The 23,107-nt window shown below is 40.5% G+C and overlaps 1 protein-coding gene across 1 annotated transcript; it reads left to right on the forward strand.

Moving 5' to 3' along the window:
• The first annotated feature begins 973 nt into the window (after nucleotides 1–973).
• LOC106565997 (guanine nucleotide-binding protein G(I)/G(S)/G(T) subunit beta-1) lies at nucleotides 974–21,387 on the forward strand. The gene is made up of 11 exons (XM_014133745.3): nucleotides 974–1,365; nucleotides 15,581–15,689; nucleotides 15,894–15,932; nucleotides 16,210–16,316; nucleotides 16,768–16,831; nucleotides 17,029–17,191; nucleotides 17,339–17,405; nucleotides 17,559–17,760; nucleotides 18,083–18,299; nucleotides 20,725–20,840; nucleotides 20,969–21,387. The coding sequence occupies exons 2-10, from the start codon at nucleotides 15,633–15,635 to the stop codon at nucleotides 20,829–20,831; spliced, it is 1,023 nt and encodes a 340-aa protein (XP_013989220.3). The 5' UTR covers nucleotides 974–1,365; nucleotides 15,581–15,632; the 3' UTR covers nucleotides 20,832–20,840; nucleotides 20,969–21,387.
• The last annotated feature ends 1,720 nt before the right edge of the window (nucleotides 21,388–23,107 follow it).

Genomic DNA, 23,107 nt, shown 5'->3' on the forward strand with positions numbered 1-23,107 from the left:
AGTCCCCGGTGCACAACTGAGCAAGACGACAAGTACATTAGAATGTCTAGTTTGAGAATCAGATGCCTCGCAAGTCCTCAACGGGCAGCTTCATTAAACAGTACCCGCAAAACACCAGTCTCAACGTCAACAGTAAAGAGGCGACTCCGGGATGCTGGCCTTCTAGGCAGAGTTGCAAAAAAAGCAATCTCAGACTGGTCAATAAAAAGAAAAGATTAAGATGGTCAAAGGAACAGACACTGGACAGAGGAACTCAGCCTCTTCACTGTTGACATTGAGACTGGTGTTTTGCAGGTACTATTTAATGAAGCTGCCAGTTGAGGACTTGTGAGGCATCTGACCAGCACACCCACAGTGGAGGCTGGTGGGAGGAGCTATAAGAGGACGGCTCATTGTAAAGGCTGGAATCCAATTAATGGAACGTATCAAACACAACAAACCTATGGAAACCAGATGTTTGACTCGTTCCAATAATTATATTCCAGCCATTTCAATGAGCCTGTCCTCCTATAGCTCCCCCCCACCAGCCTCATTTGACACACATTCATGCAGAAGTACCCAGAAGATACTAGAACACCGTGCAAAACAAATACGGGAAGGAGATTTCTTCATAGTTACCCCAAAACTCATTGCATTGGATTCATTTGGGCACACAGACAGACAGACATGCACGCACAACTGTAGTGGGCTCTTGGGACAGACACGCAAACTGATGCAGGCAACGCTGTCCTCTGAGAGTCATTATAGCTGTAGTAGAGAATATACATTTTATGAAGTATTGTAAACCCATAATATACCTAGATTAATTAATTTGTTGGACAATTAATTCGATATTTTGCTCTGATTATTGCCCTATATTGTACTTTTTCTAAACGAATGCCCAATCTAATTTTGTGTTTATGCGAGCGTTGCTGCAGAGCGTGGGGTTTCCCATAGTTTATTGCAGGGTTACCGCGCCCATCTCGCCGTTTGATTGCCGGGTGAAATAGTGACTGAGTAGTACCGAGAAAGAGTTTAGGGCGACCAAAGGGGAAGTGGCTTCTAAATGAAATATACATCGGGAACAGACAGTAGTGAAAATTGATTATTGAGATTGTCAGTAAGCCTACTTGCACTTTGCAGCAGGGATCTGTGTCCCGTCATCAACAGGGAGTGGTGTGATTTTTTTACCCCCCTCCCGGTTGGTCCAGGTTGTTGAAAAAGCTTACTGGCCAGCCTGGTTACGTTTGGGAAGGGTTGCTCCTCTGAAAGCTAGCTAGTTTGTAAGCTAGCTGTTCGTTGATGCGTGGATTGGAGGAATAACTACACCGTTACCTTTTCCAGTCAATGCTAAATAAACACAAGCCAACGCCAACTGAGAAAAAGGTAGGACGGTCACGGTGCAATGTCGCACATTTGGAAAGCAATAAAATGATACAGTAATTGTTGGCCGATTTGGTAACGTTAGATTAGCTAGTTTACGTTACTGTCCGGGGTGGGGTAACGTTGGCTAACGTTAGCATAGCCAACTTTAGCTACTGCAGACTAGTTCTAATGTTAAATAACTAACTCGGCTGGCTATATCGATCCTAATTTCAGCATGTGTATTGTAAACGTACCTACGGTAACTACCTAGCTATATTTTCAGCCTGATTTCGCAAGGGACGGGTTGGACGCTGTCCAATTCATGACAAGTGGACAGCAAACACTTTCTTGCACAAGTCATTAACCAACTAACGTTAGCTAATTTGGTTAGGTACCTAACTGTCCGAGGTAGACCGCTGCGTTAACTAGTTAGCTACAGCAATGTTGTCCAACTAGTGTCATTTTTTTCCATAAAAATATAAACCGTGCCTCAATACCCCTTTTAATTTAAACTGCATTTCAAAACAACCATATTTAACTTGTTTATTAAAAGCGGACTTGTTAACTGGGTAGCTAACATCTTTGCGATGGACGACTGTGGCCTAAAATGCAAGCGATAACTAGCTAACGTTAGTTATCTGACTTGTCTATTGCTAGCGATTTATCTTGGGCACTATTCATAATTGGATGTGTTTAAAATAAATTGAGGCATTGTTAGATATGCCGTTTTGGTAGTCAAGTATGACCACTTTTGCCAATCTACCACCTAGATAGCTAACGTAGTTAAATTCAGTTAACGTTAGCTAGTTAACTAGATGTCAGTTAAACACTGACGTTAGCTAGTTTGCTAACTAAAGTTAGCTGGATTGATGTTAAAAAGCACAAACGTTAGCTAACTGCTAGCTGGTAAATAAACAATTTGTACCATTTTAAATATCCCCCACCTTAACGGTAGCACAATTGCTTTACTTGGCTCTTGTGGTTTACATCAAATTAAACGGCTACTGCTGGCTTTAACGATATGGGTACTTCTAGTTAAGTAGATAATTGGGTTTTCTTCGCCAACACTAGCCAGCTAACTCCTTAGCTAGTTGCTGGAGTAATCTAGCACGGGGGTGAAACGATAGGAATGCTGGATCTGTGTGTTATTACATTTGGGTGGGTCTTTTCTGTTTGTCTGCCCCCTCTTTCTGATAATCCCCGACGTCCGTTGTCGGAGAGTGAAGTTGGGCTGCTGTCTAGTAGCTAGTATTGAGGTCACTGCTATTGAGCAGGGTTATTTGGTTAGAAATCGTTGAGACATACATTCTGATCATGGAAATTGAGATATAACTACATCTCGGCCTTTTCGCATGTATTAAATACTGGGATTGCACATTATTTTCACACGTTACATAGCATTAAAGTAAATCTATCTACGTGTCTAGTTAGCTTCGATTCTTCAACCCTAGTAGCTAGGCCTATAAAAAGCGGCAGCGAACAAGATGGCGTTTGCTGCCTCAGTCTCATATGTTTCCATCGATGCAAGACATTAATTAGCATGCCATCGGTTGAGGCTTCATAGGTGGTCAGTGTAACCGTTTTGGTAATGGTAGCTACCCTAACTTCTTTTACATCAACTTTCAAGCCAGCTAATTTGTTTTTCTATGTAAATGACAGACATGGAAGAGATGAGCGGGGGAGTTCTTGCATTTGCAGCATTGTATCTACAATGAGCCTGAATTGTTCAAACAAATATTGTAGCCTCATCTGAATACCAACGGAGAGTGATTCATCAGTTTATTTGCAGAGGACATTCAATTTGGATGCAAATAGTGCTAATGCAAGCAAATTACTTGTACCACTATATTTGAGCACACCAATGTTTCCCTCTGCAGTCAAATTACATCAGGACAGGAGTGTTTCAAGCTTAATATCCAACCTGGTCTCAGTATTTTGTATCATTCTGTACGTAAATCAGACACTCATTTAATATATGTTATGTTTCGTACGGTATGTATAATTTGTGGATGTCCCTCACCCATTTCATATATGTTACAAGTTACAGTTAATATATGCTACGAATTTGCTAAATAGACTGTTATGAATTTGCAAAAAGTAATAGGTGGCTAACGTTAGCTAGGTCTTAAGTTTAGAAGTTACGGGAAGGGTTAACTACGTAGTAGTCGCCAATGTCTTTAAGGCTACTTGTTGTATGTTGTCGTAGAGATTAATGCCAGTGTGAATTTTACTGCAGGGTGTTGTTTTGACTGTGGTACACACAATTAGATGAATTGTTGTATGACGAACTATTAATTAAACCCCCATCCACCCTCTCAGCCCGAGATGTTTGTTAGTCCATTTTGATGAAAGGACCACATTGGTAACTATCTTGTGGCAGTGAGAGAATTAGAGATTCTCCTGTACTTTTGTCTACTTGGCTTTCAACGGTGGCTGATGGTGGCTTTCAAACTAGGGATTTTGTGGTTAATTAGGGTAAAACAGTAATTCTGCTCATAGATTATGCATGTATAAGCGGGAGGTAAAAAAATATATTGTAGTCGCCAATGTCTTTAAGGCTACTTCTTGTAAGCATGTTGTCGTAGAGACTAATCAGACATGCTTTTTTCAGAGTGGAAAACTGATTTCTGACTCCGGTGTGAGTTTTTGCCAGCTGTTTTCCTGTTAGTGGGCATAGATTGGATTAAATATTTACTGTCTGTGGATTTGAGCTTTTAGGATTACAGGCTTGGTCAGTGATAGTGCTGGTTATGGTCTTTTCTATGATCCAGCTTTAGACATGACATTTTTTTGCACTGATATAATAGCATCAAGCTTTCTACAATGCAGGCCTACTTTTGTGCTCTTTTAGTGTTTTATTATGCAATAGCGGAGGTGCATAAAGATGGCGGGGCCCCATGCATTTACCACAAATTTCTTGATTTGTTAAATTTGCCATATTGTTCATTGCTCTCCGCTATACTTTTTTTGTATGGTCATTGGTAGGGCTGTGGTGGTCATGATATTTTGTCAGCCAGGTATTGTCATGCAAAAGACTGCTGGTCTCATGGTAATTTACCGTTAATTAACATAAACACGTTTAGCAAGCCACTATTGCGCGCCTTTGAAACATCTACAAGTGTAATGAATCAGTTGAATTTACACCATCATAAATCAATTTATTTATTTTAGGCAGGTCTAAACAAATATGTGAAGAAAATGTATTCCAGAAGAACAGAATGAGTTGGCCTACAGTTTATATGGCAGTGTGCCATGCATAGGCTTGTTTATTTAGCAGACAAAATATTCTGAAGTCCTGTGCCATTATTTTATAGTAAGACTAATATAATTGAACTTAGCTGAATAAAATAGAAAGGATATTTTTCCCATTCATGAGCATGTTGAGTGTAAAAGTGATCATTTTTAAAAAGGTCCTACACACGAGATTTAGAGTAATTTGACAACTTTAGTTGTGAATAATAAGCATTTAGGATGCCTTGAATATCAAAAGATGTATGGGCTGCATGATGCAACTATAGGCTATTGATGATTTGAGAAAGTCGCAAAAAAAAGCTTGCGGCCTGTTCCTTGCCTCAGGCTGCAAACACTTCTCTCATCAAGTGATCATACTTTCACCCATCAAACTTTTCTGAATTGAATCTTGTCTTTACTAATATTACTAGAATGGCACATTATCAAATGTGCAGGAACAGGGGCAGGAGAAAAAATGTCATCCGTATGTACTCGAATAGCGAATGTAGGACACTTTCTGCTGTTTCGTTTTTCACTCATGTTAGGTAGGCTATTCTGGTTATTTCATTCCACACATCAACCGCTGTTTGAGGAGCATGCAGGATCTCTCCGCAGCACAGGTGATATTTCTCCCAAACTCTGTGTACCGTGGGGTCTCCAACCCTGTTCCTGCAGCTACACAGTGCTTAATTTGGGAAACCAAGTGAAATCTGTTTGGGATCATTGATAGTAATACGTTTTCACAATGAAACATATTTCATTAAACTGTTGATAGCCCCTCTCTCTGCGTGCTCGAGAAAGGTATGAAGGGAGGAGATGGAAATGCACGGTGGCGAGATATTCGATATTCTGTACCTAAAAGTAATGTCAACCTATTAATTCTGAAAAGATAAAAATGCCCTATTACCAGGCTATTTAAAACCAAATACGACGTCACTAATTGTAGGCCAACTCTGAATTGGTTTAATTTATGCAAGACCAATTATGTACCAAAGATATCTAATCAGTTTAAAAAATCTGTATTTTTCTGCCGTGCATAATATGCGGTTGACTGTGTTGTATAACGGCACAATCATTTAAAATTATTTATATTTTTTTCAAGCTTGAGTTTGTGTGTGTGTGTGTACACATGCATACATACATTAAGGATGCACAATATATCGGTAAGCATATCGGAATCGGATGATATTAGCTAAAAATGCCAGCATCGGGTCAGTGTATAACGCCGATGTGCAAATCCGATGTCAAAGCTGACGTGCATACCTGTAACGTAGGTAGATGACGTAATGATGCCATGAAAAATACAGAGCTACACGTGCAACACAGCATTCCTAACCTAGCCCACAATGTGTGCTGTGTGGATCTATTTTGAAGTTTCAAAGGAAGATAACAAAAAGGTCATATGCAATGTTTGTGCTGCTATTATTTCCAGATGGGAGAAAGTGAAATCTTTCAAAGCACAAACCTAATTACTGATTTGAAAATGCATCACCCCCAGACGTTCAGTGGCTACTTAGAACAAAACTAAGAGCGCGCACTTCCAACAACTAAACAAGTTCAAGTCGAGCAGTCATTTGAAATAGAATTTCAGCGAGACAACTCAAAGGCGAAATCCATTAACGTCAAGATAATGGAATTAATTGCCCTTGACAATCAACCGGTCTCTGTCGACTGGTCGAGCACCTCGAGCCCCGGTACACACTACCAAGTAAGTGCTGTTTTTCAGATGTTGCCCTACCGGAGTTACACAGTATTGTTTAACCTGTTGGGTCTAGGGGGCAGCATTTGCACGTCTGGATAAAAAAAATGTACCCGATTTAATCTGGTTACTAATCCTACCCAGTAACTAGAATATGCATATACTTATTATATATGGATAGAAAACACTCTAAAGTTTCCAAAACTGTTTGAATGGTGTCTGTGAGTATAACAGAACTCATTTGGCAGGCAAAACCCTGAGACATTTTCTGACAGGAAGTGGATACCTGATGTGTTGTATTGACTTTAAAGCTATCCCATTGAAAGACACAGGGGTTTAGGAATATTTTGGCACTTCCTATTGCTTCCACTAGATGTCACCAGCCTTTACAAAGTGTTTTGAGTCTTCTGGAGGGAGATCTGACCGAACAAGAGCCATGGAACGGTGATGTCCCATTAGACACCTGGCGCGCTACTTCATGTTGGGTACCCTCGTTCCAATACGTTATAAAAGGCTATGCATTCGTCCACCTTGAATATTATTCATGTTCTGGTTAAAAAAGGCCCTAATGATTTATGCTATACAACGTTTGACATGTTTGAACGAACGGAAATATATTTTTTCCCCTCGTTCATGACGAGAAGTCCGGCTGGCTTACATCATGTGCTAACGAGACGGAGATTTTTGGACATAAATGATGAGCTTTTTTGAACAAAACTACATTCGTTATGGACCTGTGATACCTGGAAGTGACATCTGATGAAGAGAATCAAAGGTAATGGATTATTTACATAGTATTTTCGATTTTAGATCTCCCCAACATGACGTCTAGTCTGTATCGCAACGCGTATTTTTCTGGGCACAGTGCTCAGATTATTGCAAAGTGTGATTTCCCAGTAAGGTTATTTTTAAATCTGGCAAGTTGATTGCGTTCAAAAGATGTAAATCTATAATTCTTTAAATGACAATATAATATTTTAACAATGTTTTCTAATTTTAATTATTTAATTTCTGACGCTGACTTGACTGCCGGTTATTGGAGGGAAACGATTTCCTCAACATCAATGCCATAGTAAAACGCTGTTTTTGTATATAAATATGAACTTGATAGAACTAAAAATGCATGCATTGTCTAACATAATGTCCTAGGAGTGTCATCTGATGGAGATTGTAAAAGGTTAGTGTATCATTTTAGCTGGTTTTATGGTTTTGGTGACCCTGTCTTTGACTTGACAAAACATTACACACAACTCTTGTAAATGTACTGTCCTAACATACTCTAAATTTATGCTTTCGCCGTAAAACCTTTTTGAAATCGTAAAACGTGGTTAGATTAAGGAGATGTTTATCTTTCAAATGGTGTAACATAGTTGTATTTTTGAAAAATTTGAATTTTGACATTTATTTGGATTCAAATTTGCCGCTCTTGAAATGCACCTGCTGTTGATGGAGTGCACCACAGGTGGCACGCTAGCGTCCCACCTAGCCCCAAGAGGTTAAATGCACATCTGTGAGCTACTTGCTATGGGCGTCACTGAGATTAGCTTCACGACTGACATTTGGACCAGCGACGTCAGACCCATGAGCATGCTGAGTCTTACAGCACAGTGGGTCAACAAGGATTTCGTACTGAGGAAAGTCGTATTGCAAGCTCAAGAATGTGCTTGTTCTCATACCGCTACAACCATTTCAATGGCATTTGAGAACATGTTTGAAACTAGGAAAATCCCCAAGAACAATGTGTTAATGCACGTAACATGACAAAGGCTTTGTAAGAATGCGGAGTCGCCAGCAACTGGCTGTGAATTAAGCTGTTTTGGCCCAACGCAGCATATCTGACACAGTGGGAACCGGTAGGAAGATAGTGGGTCATTTTAAACACTCGCAGCTAGCATACATCGCTGCAAGCAGTACAGGAGCAGCTTGTAGTGAAAATGAAAAGGTTTAAGCAAGATGTTTCCACCAGATGGAACAGTACTTTTTACATGGAGAGCCTGCTGGAACAAAAACGAGTGCTTGGCGTGTACACAGCCGACTGAGTTACCTGCAACAATCAGTACAAACCAGTGGACTCTCATTGACATGAACACGCTCCATTCAAACAACTGACTGGAGAAATAAGCTGATGAACTGCGTCTGCAGCAGACGTGATACCCCATCGTGGCATTGAAACACCTGCTCAACAAAACTGCCCACACAGACCGTAGGGTTAAAACTTACAAAAGTACTCTAGTAGAGACTGTGAACAAGTGATTCGGTGGCATTCTCTCTGAGCCTCTTTACTACGTCGCCACCATGCTCGATGCTAGGTACAAGGACCACTACTTCGATGGAGACACGAAACAGGGTTTGTGAAATGTTAGACACAGCTGGACAAGATGGAAACGGACACAGTGACAGTGTGCACCGAGGAAGAGGACCCATGACAGAAGAGGCCACAGACAGACAGCTGAAACTTCACTGCTTGACATGTATGCTGAAATCCTGGTTGAGAATGAAACGACTAAACAAATGAACAAGAAACAGCACAGCAAGTAAGTGAATAGGTTTTGATTATGTTTTACTGGTAATAGGGACATATGTAGATGCCAACAAAATAACTTTTTGGTTAGTGTGTCTCCGTTAGAGAGAGACGCTTTGTATTGTCATTTTCTGTTACTACATCGGCCAACATTAGCCAATGTTGATCTATTCCTAATGATCCTTTGGAATGCAAGAATAATACAATATGTTGTATTAGGTATCTTGGTGCTCCCTGTACTAGTATGGACAGTGAGTGCCTTTTCAGTGAAACTTCACACATTGTAGACGAAAAAGTAATAACTCTTGTGACAAAGCCGAGCAGGTCCTCTTTGAAGAAAACCCTCCCCCAAATGTTAAAATTGTAAATGGGCAGTCATATTGTAACGCAGCCATTTCGTCACTGGAAAAAAAATGACTAATACCAGTGGCTTTTCTGTTGTTAATTCATGGTGGTATAGGTCAAGATTTTCATTTAATTTGAAACAAAGCTGTTTTGTTTTTTATTTCTTAAATGAAAGATGAGATGTGTTGTAAATTTGCTCGCATTTTACTAGTCAAGTAAGTTGAGCACATTTTAAAAGTTTAAGTTGTGCAGTTTGACAGCCTAGAGACACCATTTTTTTCCCAAGCAGTTAAAGCTAAAATGATTAACTGCATTTTAGTTTCAACCAATATTTCTTTCAAAGCATTTTGAAGTTTCTCCATACAGTCAAGATTGGATAGTAAGAAGGGACAATGACAACTTCACCACCTTTGTAATGCAGGGCAGCTAAAATATTTCTGTGAATATCTGTTGTGTGATAAAGTACATTCATGGATTTGTAATTTTTCCAAATTTACAAGTTATTAAACAATCTGTTCCTAACTGAACAAATAAACATGACACTTTGTTTCAACTATTTAACTGTACTAGAATGCTTAAAAGGCCGTTTAACTTTAAATATATGTTCATTAGTGTTACCAGCCTCAGAAATTGCAGCCCAAATAAATCTCAACATCAACTGTTCAGAGGAGACCGAGTGAATCAGGCCTTCATGGTCGAATTGCTGCAAAGAAACTACTACTACTAAAAGACACCAAGAAGAAGAAGAAGAGACTTGCTTGGGCCAAGAAATATGACCAATGCACATTAGACCGGTGGAAATCTGTCCTTTTGGTCTGATGAGTTAAAATTTGAGATTTTTGGTTCCAACCGCCGTGTCTTTGTGAGATGCAGATTAGGTGAATGGATGCTCTCCGCATGTGTGGGTCCCACCGTGAAGCGAGGAGGTGTGGTGTGGGGGTGTTTTGCTTGTGACACTGATTTAAGGTTCTAGGCACACTTAACCAGCATGTCTACCACAGCATTCTGCAGCGATACGCCATCCCATCTGGATTGCACTTAGTGAGACTGTCATTTGTTTTTCAACAGGACAATGACCAAACACATCTCCGGGCTGTGTAAGGGCTTTTGACCAATAGGGAGAGTGATGGAGTGCTGCATCAGATGACCTGGCCTCCACAATCACCCGACCTCAACCCAATTGAGATGGTTTGGGATGAGTTGGACCGCAGAGTGAAGGAAAAGCAGCAAAGAAGTGCTCCACATATGTGGGAACTCCTTCAATACTGTTGGAAAATCATTCCAGGTGAAGCTGGTTGAGCGAATGCCAAGAGTGTGCAAAGCTGTCATCAAGGCAAAGGGTGGCTACTTTGAAAAATGTCAAATATAAAATATATTGATGTCTTAAACACTTTTTTGGGGTTGCTACATGATTCCATATGTTATTTCATAGTTTTGATGTCTAAACTCTTATTCAACGATGTATAAAATACAAAAAAATAAAGAAACCCTTGAATGAGGTGTGGCCAATCTTTTGACTGGTACTAATATATATGGGTGTTGAATGAATCATCACCTTAGAGATCATTGTCCATTTCTTTGGGTAAACTGTGAAACAACATCCACAACAACCATGTTTTCCACTCAGAATTTCAACAACTGGTTGAAACTTTCTTCAAATTGATCAGTGAAGTGAGTTTTAAAAGCACATACTGTTTTGATATGGTATGTAATTTTTGTGCATGAGAGGAGATTACTGTGACTCAATGGTCACTTAGAATTTCATTCATGACTGCCGGTGTGTCGGTGAAACAGTCACCCCAACAGCCCTAGCCATTAGTAGAGTATACATGATCCCAATTTCAGGTTCAACACACCGGCAATTTGGAAAACCAAACCATATCGTGTGCCGTAGTTTAAAAGCTCGATGGATGGTGCTTAAACAATGACTTTATATCTGAATTCTGCCATCTTTATGCACGTTTGCCATTTCTTCCATTTTTATTTTTGTTGGAAAAGGCAATAAACATCTGAAACATGGAAAATGTATCAGTGTAAAACTAAAATAATCCTGAAAACTACTGAGAGAGATCCTGCTCTGAAAGGTGAATTTGTATGCCTGCATGGAAACACAAACATTATGAAAACATTTATGTTGAGCAGCAGACTCCGGCTGCCCTCAAGAGACCTCAGAGCAGTCAGTAAGCCACACCTCCAGGCTATTTGCCACCACTCCCTGTTTATCATGCAGTCAGCTGATTCCGATCAGGCGCTTGGAGAAATGAGGGGCAGAGGAACTTCTTACAGTAAGGGATTATGGACAGACTCCGAGAGCATCTAGTTCACCCACATTGCAGAATTTGTTCTTTGTTTTCTTACCCTGAGGTAGTGTAGGGATGAACTGTGACTGAGTCCTATGTTTAGGCTTGAGCATCTTCTGAATTGTGCCTACATTGACTCCAAGTAACTTACAACTGAGACTCAACATCAAACTCAATGAATTAGGTGTTTGAACAAATGCCAATGCAGAATTTGTAGTTTTTAATTACATATCCTCTCCATGATTAACGTTGTCATTCTGATGCCACAGTAATTAGTGTGTTATACTGAAGTCTAGTCCTAGTGTCTCCCTCCTGATTTTGTTACTCACTTTTCTCATGTTATAAGGTTAATTCAACACATTTCTTCCCTCTGTCTTGTGGATGGGAAGTAGTCATGGAATTAACAGTGATATTTTTATCAGCGAGGACCATGAGTGTGAGGTGCTCAGTTTAGAGAAGATCCTCAGTCTAGCACTCAAACACTTTGACCGTACAGAGTGAAATACGTGAGGTAAGGTGATGGGGTTAGCTAGGAGGAAGAACTGGGGCTAAAACCAAATGTTTTGATTATAATCCTTATGTTTCATTCATATCCAAATGTGCTAATTCAGTCTTCTGCGAATGTGAGGTCAAGGCTGTTTCCCGTATTACTGGTACCTTTCACAATGCTGGTGTGTGGATAATCTCTCAATTTTTCACAATAGAATGTTATCCTAGCAGTTAAGAGTGTAAGACCAGTAACCGAAAGGTCTCTGGCTAGAATCCCCAAGCCAACTACTTAAAATATCTCTGCCCTTGAGCAAGGCACTTAACCCTAATTGCTCTGGATAAGAGCATCTGCTAAATCACTAAAATGTTAAGTGTTTTGAAAATGACCTCTGTTTTCTCTGACCATGTTCGGTATTATTTGACTAAAAGGAAGATCAGTGCTTTAGGCTACTGTTTGGGGTAAATGATGTGTTTAGGTTGCCCAGACGAGTGTGATCAGATCAGCCTGTATCGATATAAATGGTTTATTGATCACTTAGCACCGTTGGCTGATCTAGTGAGAATAAACCAGTGGATTGGGGTCAGCAGGATAACTGTTTTTCAGGTCATGTCTTAACAGGATTTGTCAGGAGAGACTAAATTGTGTCTCAGGATTATGTCAATGACATTGAGGTGAGAAGATAGGACTGTGAGTCAGTAGCACAGTTGTGTGAGGGCAGGAGAGGCGCTCTAATGTAGGATATGAGTGTCTGGGCCTGCTGCACTGGCCAAGCCAACAGAAGTACTGTTATGTAGGCTATGAGAATAGGCCTGCACTAGCCAAAGCAATGGTGTCACAGCCTACTTCTCCCCCTGATGCAATTTTTGTCGTTTAATGACTGCACAACGTTTCCCAGTGGAAGGAAAGTAGTTACTCGTTCCGAAAATCCGTTTTCTGGTTGAGAGAGTTCTTTGAAGAGGACAATGTCCATCTATGCAAACGTGTCATTAGCCTATTTCTTTACCAAAGACTTGCACCTCGATCAGACCGACAGCGTCATTGCATGTTGGTACATTAGAAGTACATTCATTTCCAATGGAATTCTGCATTTGCCTTGCAGCGTTGCAGTGTGTTTTGTGTGGTGCATACATTGGAATTATCCAAGGCATGCGTCAAATTGTATGTGTAAATTTGACAGAAATAGTAGCAAAAGGTGAATGTTTTGCTGCACAAATTTCCACTAAAATGTTGGATTACATACAGTGCATTCGGAACGTAATCAGAACCCTTGATTTCTTTCCACATTTTGGTACGTTACAGCCTTATTCTAAAATGTATTTTTCCCCACAATACCCCATAATGACAAAGCAGAAACCGGTTATACATTTTTACAAATGTATTAAATAACAACTTTACATTTTACATAAGTATTCAGACCCTTTACTCAGTACTTTGTGCCTCGAGTCTTTACAGCCTACAAGCTTGTCATACCTGTATTTGGGTTGTTTCTCCTATTCTTCTCTACAGATCCTCTCAAGCTCTGTCAGGTTGTTTGGGGAGTGTCGCTGCACAGGTATTTTCAGGTCTCTCCAGAGATGTTCGATCGGGTTCAAGTCCGGGCTCTGGCTGGGCCGCCACCCAAGGACATTGAGACTTGTCCCGAAGTCATTCCTGTGTTGTCTTGGCTGTCTGCTTAGGGTCGTTGTGCTGTTGGAAGGTGAACCTTCGCCCCGTTCTGAGCGCTCTGGAGCAGGTTTTTATCAAGGATCTCTCTATACGTTGCTCTGTTCATCTTTCCCTCGATCCTGACTAGTCTCCCAGTCCCTACTGCTGAAAAACATCCCCACAGCATGATACTGCCACCACCATGCTTCACCGTAGGGATGGTATTGGCCAGGTGATGAGCGGTGCCTGGTTTCCTCCAGACGTGACACTTGGCATTCAGGCCAAAGAGTTCAATCTTGGTTTCATCAGACCAGGGAATCTTGTTTCTCATGGTCTGATAGTCCTTTAAGTTCCTTTTGGCAAACTCCAAGCGGGCTGTTGTTCATTTTATGTAGGAGTGGCTTCCGTCTGGCCGCTCTACCATAAAGGCCTGATTGGTGAGCTGCAGAGATGGTCGTCCTTCTGGAAGGTTCTCCCATCGCCACAGAGGAGCTTTGTCTGAGTGACCATCGGGTTCTTGGTTACCTCCTTGACCAAGACCCTTCTCCCCCGTTTGGCTGGGCAGCCAGCTCCAGGAAGAGTCTTGGTGGTTCCAAACTTCATCCATTTAAGAATGATGGAAGCCACTGTGTTCTTGAGGACCTTCAATGCTGCAGATATTTTCGGTACCCTTCCCCAGGTCTGTGCCGCGACACAATCCTGCCTTGGAGCTCTAAGGACGATTCCTTCGACCTCATGGCTTGGTTTTTGCTCTGTGCCTTTCCCAATCATGTCCAATCAATTGAATTTATCACAGTTGGACTCCAATCTAGTTTTAGAAACATCTCAAGAATGATAAATGGAACAGGCTGCATCTGAGCTCAATTTCAATTGTCATAGCAAAGAGTCTGAATGCTTATGTAAAATACATTTAACATTTTTTTTTTTTTTTTTTTTATACATTTACAAAAATTTCAAAACCTGTTTTCGCTTTGTCATTATGGGTGGGGTATTGTGTGTGTGTGTGTAGATTGAGAATTGTTTTATTTAATCCATTATAGAATAAGGCTGTAATGTGGAAAAGTCGGAGTCTAAATAATTTCCGAATGCACTGTACATAATGAGAGAAGTTCGACTGCAGAATTTATTACGCTGTATTGGTGTAATGGTGCTGTCTTTCTGATCGAGGTGTTAGGCCTATCCTTGAATGACAGGTGATTTTATGTATCGTATGTTTTGTTTTCTGGAACAAACAGCCTTTTGTAAGATAGAAAGAACATCTAGCTTTGTCTAAATTATGCCATTTCAATGCTTTCACAGCTCAACGACGGGAAAATATGATCAGTTGGTTACATAATGTGAATGAGTGACAAGCGATCTGGCCACAGATTTTCATGGGTTTCCATCGCATTTTCAACTCTACTGATGGTTTTGGGAAATTTTTTCATTGCGTTATATTGCGAATGTGCCCACTCTGGTCTTGGCACGTGCGCTTTAGCCAACAGCTGGCAGGTACAGTGCAGGTAGGATAGCCTACATGATGAGATTATGGACAAAATAGATACATTTTTCAAAAGGCAGCCAAGCATTGATCTTGTCTCCAGAATAAGACCCTCGATATTTATTGGAAAGGAACATCATACACTGCGTGCACTTTCAACACCCTGTGAAGTTCATAACTTATTTCATCTGTAGCCTAATAAAACTGCATTCTTTCCTGAGTCGTAGTGGGAGGACCATACCGTAGTGGGGCGTGACTCCCAAGTTTACTTCGATTTGATGGTTATTATATCAATATTTGCGCATAAAGGCATTTCATCGCCATTTCTCTCAATTAATTTTATCGACAATTAAAGATCCCACATTGTCTAGCGTAATTTTGTATTGTCGACATTTGGAATGTTTACCAACATTTGCTGTTTCCACCAGGCCCGTCATAAATAAAAAAAATAGCTGACGTACTTTATTTGCGTAAAACGGTTGGCTGGAAACCTGGTTACTGAGACTCTTCTTTCTCCCTCTCTCAGATTAACGCCTGTCCCAGCAGCTGGAGCGAGACAGACCTACTAGCAGGGCAAAATGAGTGAACTGGACCAGTTACGCCAGGAGGCTGAGCAGCTCAAAAACCAGATCAAAGTGAGTATTTATCCCTCCATCTACCATCAATGGGCAGGAGCAATTGTTTAAAACCTCAAAAAAAATGCGTATTTCAGAAATAATTGAATTGTCTCTGCGCTCATAATCAAGTCTCAACAGTGTCATAACAAAGCTACATAATCTTCTGACAGTGTTTGGTTGTTCAATTTGTGTGATGGTTTAATTGTCGTCTTACTTTTGCAGGATGCCAGGAAAGCATGTGCAGATGCCACGCTATCGCAGGTAAAAGTTCAGTTTTGTTTTTGTGTCTTGAACTTTCGGTTTTGTACAGCAGCTTCAAACAGGGGAAAATACAATATTTTTGGTTATGGATATATTTAACAGCGGTTTATATGGTGCAATGATGCTTGCTTGTTTTGTCATAAACTGAAATTAGGCAGTTTAACCATAAAATTGCGCTGTGAATTCTGCATAGTACATCTTTAACTAGGGATTTGCAAAACATTCAATGCAATCTGCTATTGATGGCTTTATGTAACTGTGTTTGTGTGTTTTGCAGATCACAGCCAATATTGATCCTGTTGGCCGTATTCAGATGCGCACAAGAAGAACACTGAGGGGGCATTTGGCTAAGATCTATGCCATGCATTGGGGCACTGATTCCAGGTAAACCCAAGTGTAATTTGTATAGTGTCTTTCACAAGCTAGGAGGGTAATTTCCATTTGTTCTATACTACAAAAAAAAAACAGCTTGCTTGCTTTTTGGAGTTTTTGCAATGACAAATAGTTGAATGATTCCATTTGTCAAATGTAAAAGTTGGCATGGTATATAATTGTATCACCCTTGGCATGAATTGGTTATTATATGATTCCACATGATATATATGGGGAAATGTAAGTAGGTGTTATTATGACCAAGCATGCGTTGTTGCTATGATTGTCATTGCTTAGATTTGGCCACAAGTTACAAGGCAAAGCAGTCTCAATAAATTGCTTTTAGTTTGCTATTCTATTCCATATAGAATGTAGGCTAGTTATAGTTTGATAAAAAATTTTGGTTACAATTTCTTAAAGGGGAACTGTAATTCCATGACTTTGTTTCTGCTCTTTCTCACAGGCTCTTGGTCAGTGCTTCCCAAGATGGTAAACTCATCATTTGGGACAGCTATACCACTAACAAGGTCAGACTTCAGTAGCTCAACTTCCGTAGCTCTGTTTAGGGAACGACTACAACGTTTCCATTGCAGTTATAGGCATTGCATTCTGTCCCTTCAAACATTCTACTTGAGTTTTTTTATTCACCTACACACCTGTAATAAGAGATCATTACTTCAGGTGTGCAAAGGTTTCATGTTTTTTATCCACCACCTCCTTGCAGGTCCATGCCATTCCTCTGCGTTCTTCCTGGGTCATGACCTGCTCATATGCACCTTCAGGAAACTATGTGGCCTGTGGAGGTCTGGACAACATCTGCTCTATTTACAACCTGAAGACACGTGAGGGGAATGTACGTGTGAGCCGGGAGCTCGCTGGACACACGGGTAGAGAGACTACATTTTCTGTTTGGCATGTTTTATTTGTTTTCTTATGAAATCCTTCTCTCATTTTCTGCTACTTAAACACGCTATGGGAACATTTCTGGGTTTCAGATTTTTTTTTGTAATGCACAAATTAAATCTCATTTCCAGGTTATCTGTCCTGCTGTCGCTTCGTTGATGACAACCAGATTATTACAAGCTCTGGAGACACCACCTGGTAAGTAAAGGAATTACTCAGTGTCCTGTAAGGATGCTGCTCAGTCTATTTCCAATACTACAACATTGTTAATTTTCCTAAAATGTATTAAATGTGAATTGAATTTGTATAGAAACTCATGCCTCTTGTTTTAACCGGATGTTGTTTTTACAGTGCCCTTTGGGATATTGAGACTGGCCAGCAGACAACCACATTTGCTGGGCACAGTGGTGATGTCATGAGCCTCTCATTGGCCCCTGACACTAGGCTATTTGTCTCAGGTGCTTGTGATGCCTCTGCCAAACTCTGGGACGTCAGAGAGGGCATGTGCAGACAGACCTTCACTGGGCATGAGTCTGACATCAATGCCATATGTGTAAGGGCATATTTAAAGATATCTATGCACACGTATTGCCTATTAGAGCATTTTACATTGATCAATCTTTATTTTAGGTTAAACAATTTGTACATTTTAAGAACAGTACTTAAAAGTACAAGAAACCCAGAGGATGACCCATCAAACCGTAAACATGCTTATTCCCAATGTGGTCCTCAAATCATGAAATATAATCTCAATTTATACAATTCAGTTCTTTGATTGGATTTTTTTTTTTTTTTGAGATACAAATTTTAATAAAAATATAGTCAGTTATTTACTCAGTAAGTAATTGCTTTATGATCTGATCTGTGCTTTACAGTTCTTCCCCAATGGCAATGCCTTTTGTACGGGCTCTGACGACGCCACCTGCAGACTCTTCGATCTTCGTGCTGACCAGGAGCTGATGTGCTACTCGCATGACAACATCATTTGTGGCATCACCTCTGTTGCTTTCTCCAAGAGTGGCCGTCTCCTCCTAGCTGGATATGACGACTTCAACTGCAACGTGTGGGACACACTGAAGGCTGACCGTGCTGGTGAGTCACTGATAACACCTCAGAGACATCTTGTCGCACGGTATACCAAAACTTCGGTACTTTTTCGATACTACAACATGAAAACGGTTCGGTATAAGTTTTTATATGTTTGGTTCTTAATGTCGCGTACTGCATGACAGGATCAAGTCTATCAGCCAATGCCCCCTTTATAGCATGAGCCTCTTACCTGGTCCAGTCAAACTGGCCATACATTACACGATTTTAAACCGCAATAAAAAAATGTTGTATCCAATTGGTAGTTAGTCTTGTCTCATCGCTGCAACTCCCGTACAGACTTGGGTGAGAGCTGTGCATCCTCTGAAACCCAACCAAGCTGCACTGCTTCTTGACACAATGTCCACTTAACCCAGAAGCCAGATGCACCAATGTGTCGGAGGAAACACCTGGCGACTGTGTCAGCGTGCACTAAGTCTGGCCCGCCACAGGAGTCGCTAGTGCGCGATGGGACAAGGGCATCCCTGCCGGCCAAACCCTCCCCTAATCTGGACGACACTGGGCCAATTGTGTGCCGCCCCATGGGTCTCCCGGTCGCGGTTGGCTGCGACAGAGCCTGGACTCGAACCCAGAATCTCTAGTGTCACTGCAATGCAGTGCCTTAGACCACTGCGCCGCTCGGGAAGCTTAACATGCGATTTTTGCAACGATTTCAGATCTATGCCGAATTGCTGGGATCGCAGGTCATTTGTATGCTCCGCTCAAGACGTTGTAGGTCGCATAATGTGAGCGGGTGAAAGAAGTGCGATTTATAAGTCTTGCACTCTCCTGAGCTGCATCTTCTGTCCCAGTTTTATTTTTCTGACATGCCAGAATTTGGACTTGTGCAACTCGTCCTCCGTTGCTCGGCTCATTCTTGTCTACAGCCACAGTGTAGGGGGGTAATGCCACGGCGCCACAACATATATAGAAATCACAGGACAGGGCGGGGTCAAGATAAGTCTCAATGTGAGCACACCGGTAGCAGACTACAGGATGAAAAGACTATCTAGACAATTTGCATAATATGAGTTGTCCCACGATGTGAATATTTTTGTTGTGTAATGTATGCCTAGCTTTACTCAATGATAGCTAGCCTGTCCTGAGGAACCACTCCACTGTCTGGGAGTCTGGGCTGCATCATGTTAGCTCCCCACTCATGCTGCACTGGGAGGCTGGGCTGCATCATGTCAGCTCCCCACTCATGCTGCACTGGGAGGCTGGGCTGCATCATGTCAGCTCCCCACTCATGCTGCACTGGGAGGCTGGGCTGCATCATGTCAGCTCCCCACTCATGCTGCACTGGGAGGCTGGGCTGCATCATGTCAGCTCCCCACTCATGCTGCACTGGGAGGCTGGGCTGCATCATGTCAGCTCCCCACTCATGCTGCACTGGGAGGCTGGGCTGCATCATGTCAGCTCCCCACTCATGCTGCACAGAAGTTCACACTTAAATAATGCAACACAGCATGTAGAAAGCTTTTCATTTTTAATTGAGTTGTAAAAATGTCTACAAATATAATTATACTTTGACATTATGAGGTGTAGGCCAGTGACGATCTCAATTTAGTGCATTTTAAATTCAGGTTGTAACACATTTGGGAAAAGTCAAGGCGTGTGAATATTTTCTGAAGGCACTAAGTCTCAAATGGAAAGGAATCAGATTGTCACTCCCTGCAATCAGCCAAAACAAGCTCAATAACTCAATGCACGTACACACTCCTATTGAAAAATACATTTACCTGTATTGTGAATACGTCTAGGCTACATCTTGATTTACCAAGTTTATCAATAGAGATTTACCATTCAAATAAATAACTACCGTTATGTAGTTACTGGTAAAAACAAAGTCAAATTGATTGTATAATTGATACATTCATTAATGCATACATGGCTGTCCCTGAAAAATGTTGACAAACAAAATGTCTAATTGAATATTGAAGACACCTTCTCTTTTAGTATAGTGGTGCTTGTCACGCGGGAGACCGGGGTTCAATTCCCCAACGGGGAGGAAGGAATAGGCCGTCATTGTAAATAAGAATTTGTTCTTAACTGATTTGCCTAGTTAAATAAATATGCCCAACAATTGAACAGAGCAGTAGCTGAGTTTGTCTGCATCAAGTGCCATCCTGTGACTGGCTAATGTGCCTTTTTTTTGTCTTGGTATTGAGTATCGTGATACTAAACCTGGAAGCTATCGGTATTAAAGTCAAAATTCTGGTATCGTGACAACACTATTGCACACCACGCATGTTTCTAAGTTTTCTATTGTACACGTATTAGTCAAATGCAACCTGTCCTGTAAATTTGAAATTCAAAATAACTCCCAACAAATGTTTCAAGCTCATTTTAACTTATTTATAATGTCAGCTAAATTAAATTGCATCATTCCCAGCACAGTCCTGAGACTAATACTATGGTTCTGTTTTAGGTGTGTTGGCTGGACATGACAACCGTGTTAGCTGCCTGGGAGTCACCGACGATGGCATGGCGGTTGCAACAGGATCCTGGGACAGTTTTCTCAAGATCTGGAATTGAAACCTGAAGGTGCTTTGCCCTTTTTGTGTTGCTGTAAAGCTAAGCCTTTTTAGCTACTTATGGAACAACAGCTGTATACAGTGTGTTCATTGTTCAGTATAAGTGAACCCTGACTCATTCTTACTTTTCTTCTTCAGATGTCATTTTGAACTCCAAAGTTGACTGGAAGACCATTACAACAACTTGAGAATGTTAAATTTCATAGCATCTTCTTCAACACCGTTTTAAACTGACTTGGACACCACAAACTAAGGGAAACCAATGCCTTTCCTACACAAGAAGTGCACAATTGTTTGTCACCTAATTAAAAAGAAGATTTCCTGTGGTATCAAATCAAAAACTTGTGCATTCCTTCTTGGACCCTTTTATGTTACCTTGAATGAGAAAACACTATCATCCCATGCAAATGTATGTCTTGAAAGCAAATGTTTGAGCATAATTGTACAAATTATTTAACTTTCTTTTTTTAAAGAATTCTATTCTCTGGTTTTATTCAGTTGCTTTCGTTTGTCAGGTTTTCTTTTAAAATAAAGCGTGTCATATTAATCCAATTTAATCATATAAGAAAGATGAGACAAAATAAAACATGCAGAAAGCATGAAAGCAAAATATTGACCAGATTACAGGAGCTGCGTTCAGAAAACGTCAATGATGTATTTATATGCTAGCTATTTTTGTTTCATCACAGCTTTTTTTGCACAAATAAAATGTGCTTGAACTAATACTGTGTTAACTAAGCACATGCTATAAATTGTGATGAATGCTAATTTCAATACAAGAGTTCATGAGTAACTTAATTTCAGTAAACCCCTTAACTCTTGTCTTATTTGGGTGGGGTAGGGAATATGGGTTTAGGGTGGGTTTTGTGATTGTTGGGGCTGGATTTAGTTTAATGGATGGGGATTTTTTGAAGTGTCCACTTAGTGAAAGACCACCTGACTAAAAGACACCTTTCCTGTGCTTGAAACGGCAGTTGCTATTCTGTGAATGAAATGTATAAATCAATGTCTGAATATAATTATCTGAAATTTTACATTTTTTGTTTTGTCTGCCATGGGTTAATTTAAGCGTGCATGCTGTAGAATTGCTTTCCACGATGCAAAGATCCAAGTCATCTGTCTTTTTCATAAGGTGTAACCTGTTAACTATTTTTATTTTGGCTACACACTGCATATGTACTTACACTGGCAAAGCTATGCACCAGAGTAATTGAAAGTGAAGAATGGATTTCATATTGACTGCAGACTCCATGTGAAATATCGTACTAGTTCTAATGATGCCATTTTTTTATTTTTTATAATTCATAGTAGAATGATTGTGTGAACCTTGTTTTTGATTAACCTTCTTTAAATGTTCACACCCAATGGAACAAAAACATGTTCTCTGATTTATGCCCATACTAAAACATTTTGTAATTTCTTTTCTTGGTCTTAAGTCATAGCATCTGAATGGCAGAATTTTTTTTCTTCTTCACTGTACAGAAGCACTTTCTTTAATAGTTGACATTTTTCACCTTTTCTGTGATGTACAATACATGTGATGTATTTGTGTGTGGCCACAAGTAAAAATGAATTGCAATTCAATTGAGATGGATTTCCTTTTCTCCTTCCATTGATAAGTTGGAGCTCTGCACCCTTTTCACATTTTTGTATTTTATTTCAATCTTTTGTCCTGTGTTTACACAGGCAGCCCAATTCTGATCTTTTGCCCAATTATTGTCATGTTCTGATCTGGTCAAAAGTCCAAATAGTGAAAAAAAAACAAAAAAAACAACAGAATTGGTCTGCCTGTGTAAACAGCCTTGGTGTTCCACAGTGAGCTGGATCAAGATACTGTACTAAAATGTACTGTTATTGAAAATGTAATAAAAATCCGTTTGAGATGTCTTGTTCTTAACCTATTCTCATGCCACTTGTCAAATGTTTTCTAGCTCATATGTAGATTAACTATATTGCCTGTTAGTGCAAATAATGAGAGAAAGGAACCCTCGCCTCACATTCCAACAATGCAAAGTAAAAGCGCAATCGGCTACTTAACATGTTTGTACGTGACCCAAACGGTTGGTTGTTTTTGTCTTGGCGGACTGAGGGGTTTTAATGAATAGTTGCCTCCTGTGTTTGTTCTGCATTCATGTTTAAGCCCATTATAAATATATGTTGGGGTTGTGGCTTGCGCATTGTGGTCGGGCAATCTTGGTTCTAATTCCTGTTGGTGCAATGCTCCCGCTGTTCGCCACAGTGCATTGGGGTGTCAGAAGTGGGACGTCCAGGGGTGGC

Source organism: Salmo salar, chromosome 12 (genome assembly GCF_965601325.2).
Source record: "Salmo salar chromosome 12, fSalSal1, whole genome shotgun sequence".
NCBI classification, from domain to species: Eukaryota; Metazoa; Chordata; class Actinopteri; order Salmoniformes; family Salmonidae; genus Salmo; species Salmo salar.

Excerpts from the sequence above, each read along its gene's own strand:
- LOC106565997 (XM_014133745.3), top strand. The coding sequence starts at position 15,633 with ATGAGTGAACTGGACCAGTTACGCCAGGAGGCTGAGCAGCTCAAAAAC. Across the intron at positions 15,690-15,893 it reads AGCTCAAAAACCAGATCAAA|GATGCCAGGAAAGCATGTGC; the intron begins GTGAGTATTTAT and ends TTACTTTTGCAG. Across the intron at positions 18,300-20,724 it reads ACTGAAGGCTGACCGTGCTG|GTGTGTTGGCTGGACATGAC; the intron begins GTGAGTCACTGA and ends GTTCTGTTTTAG.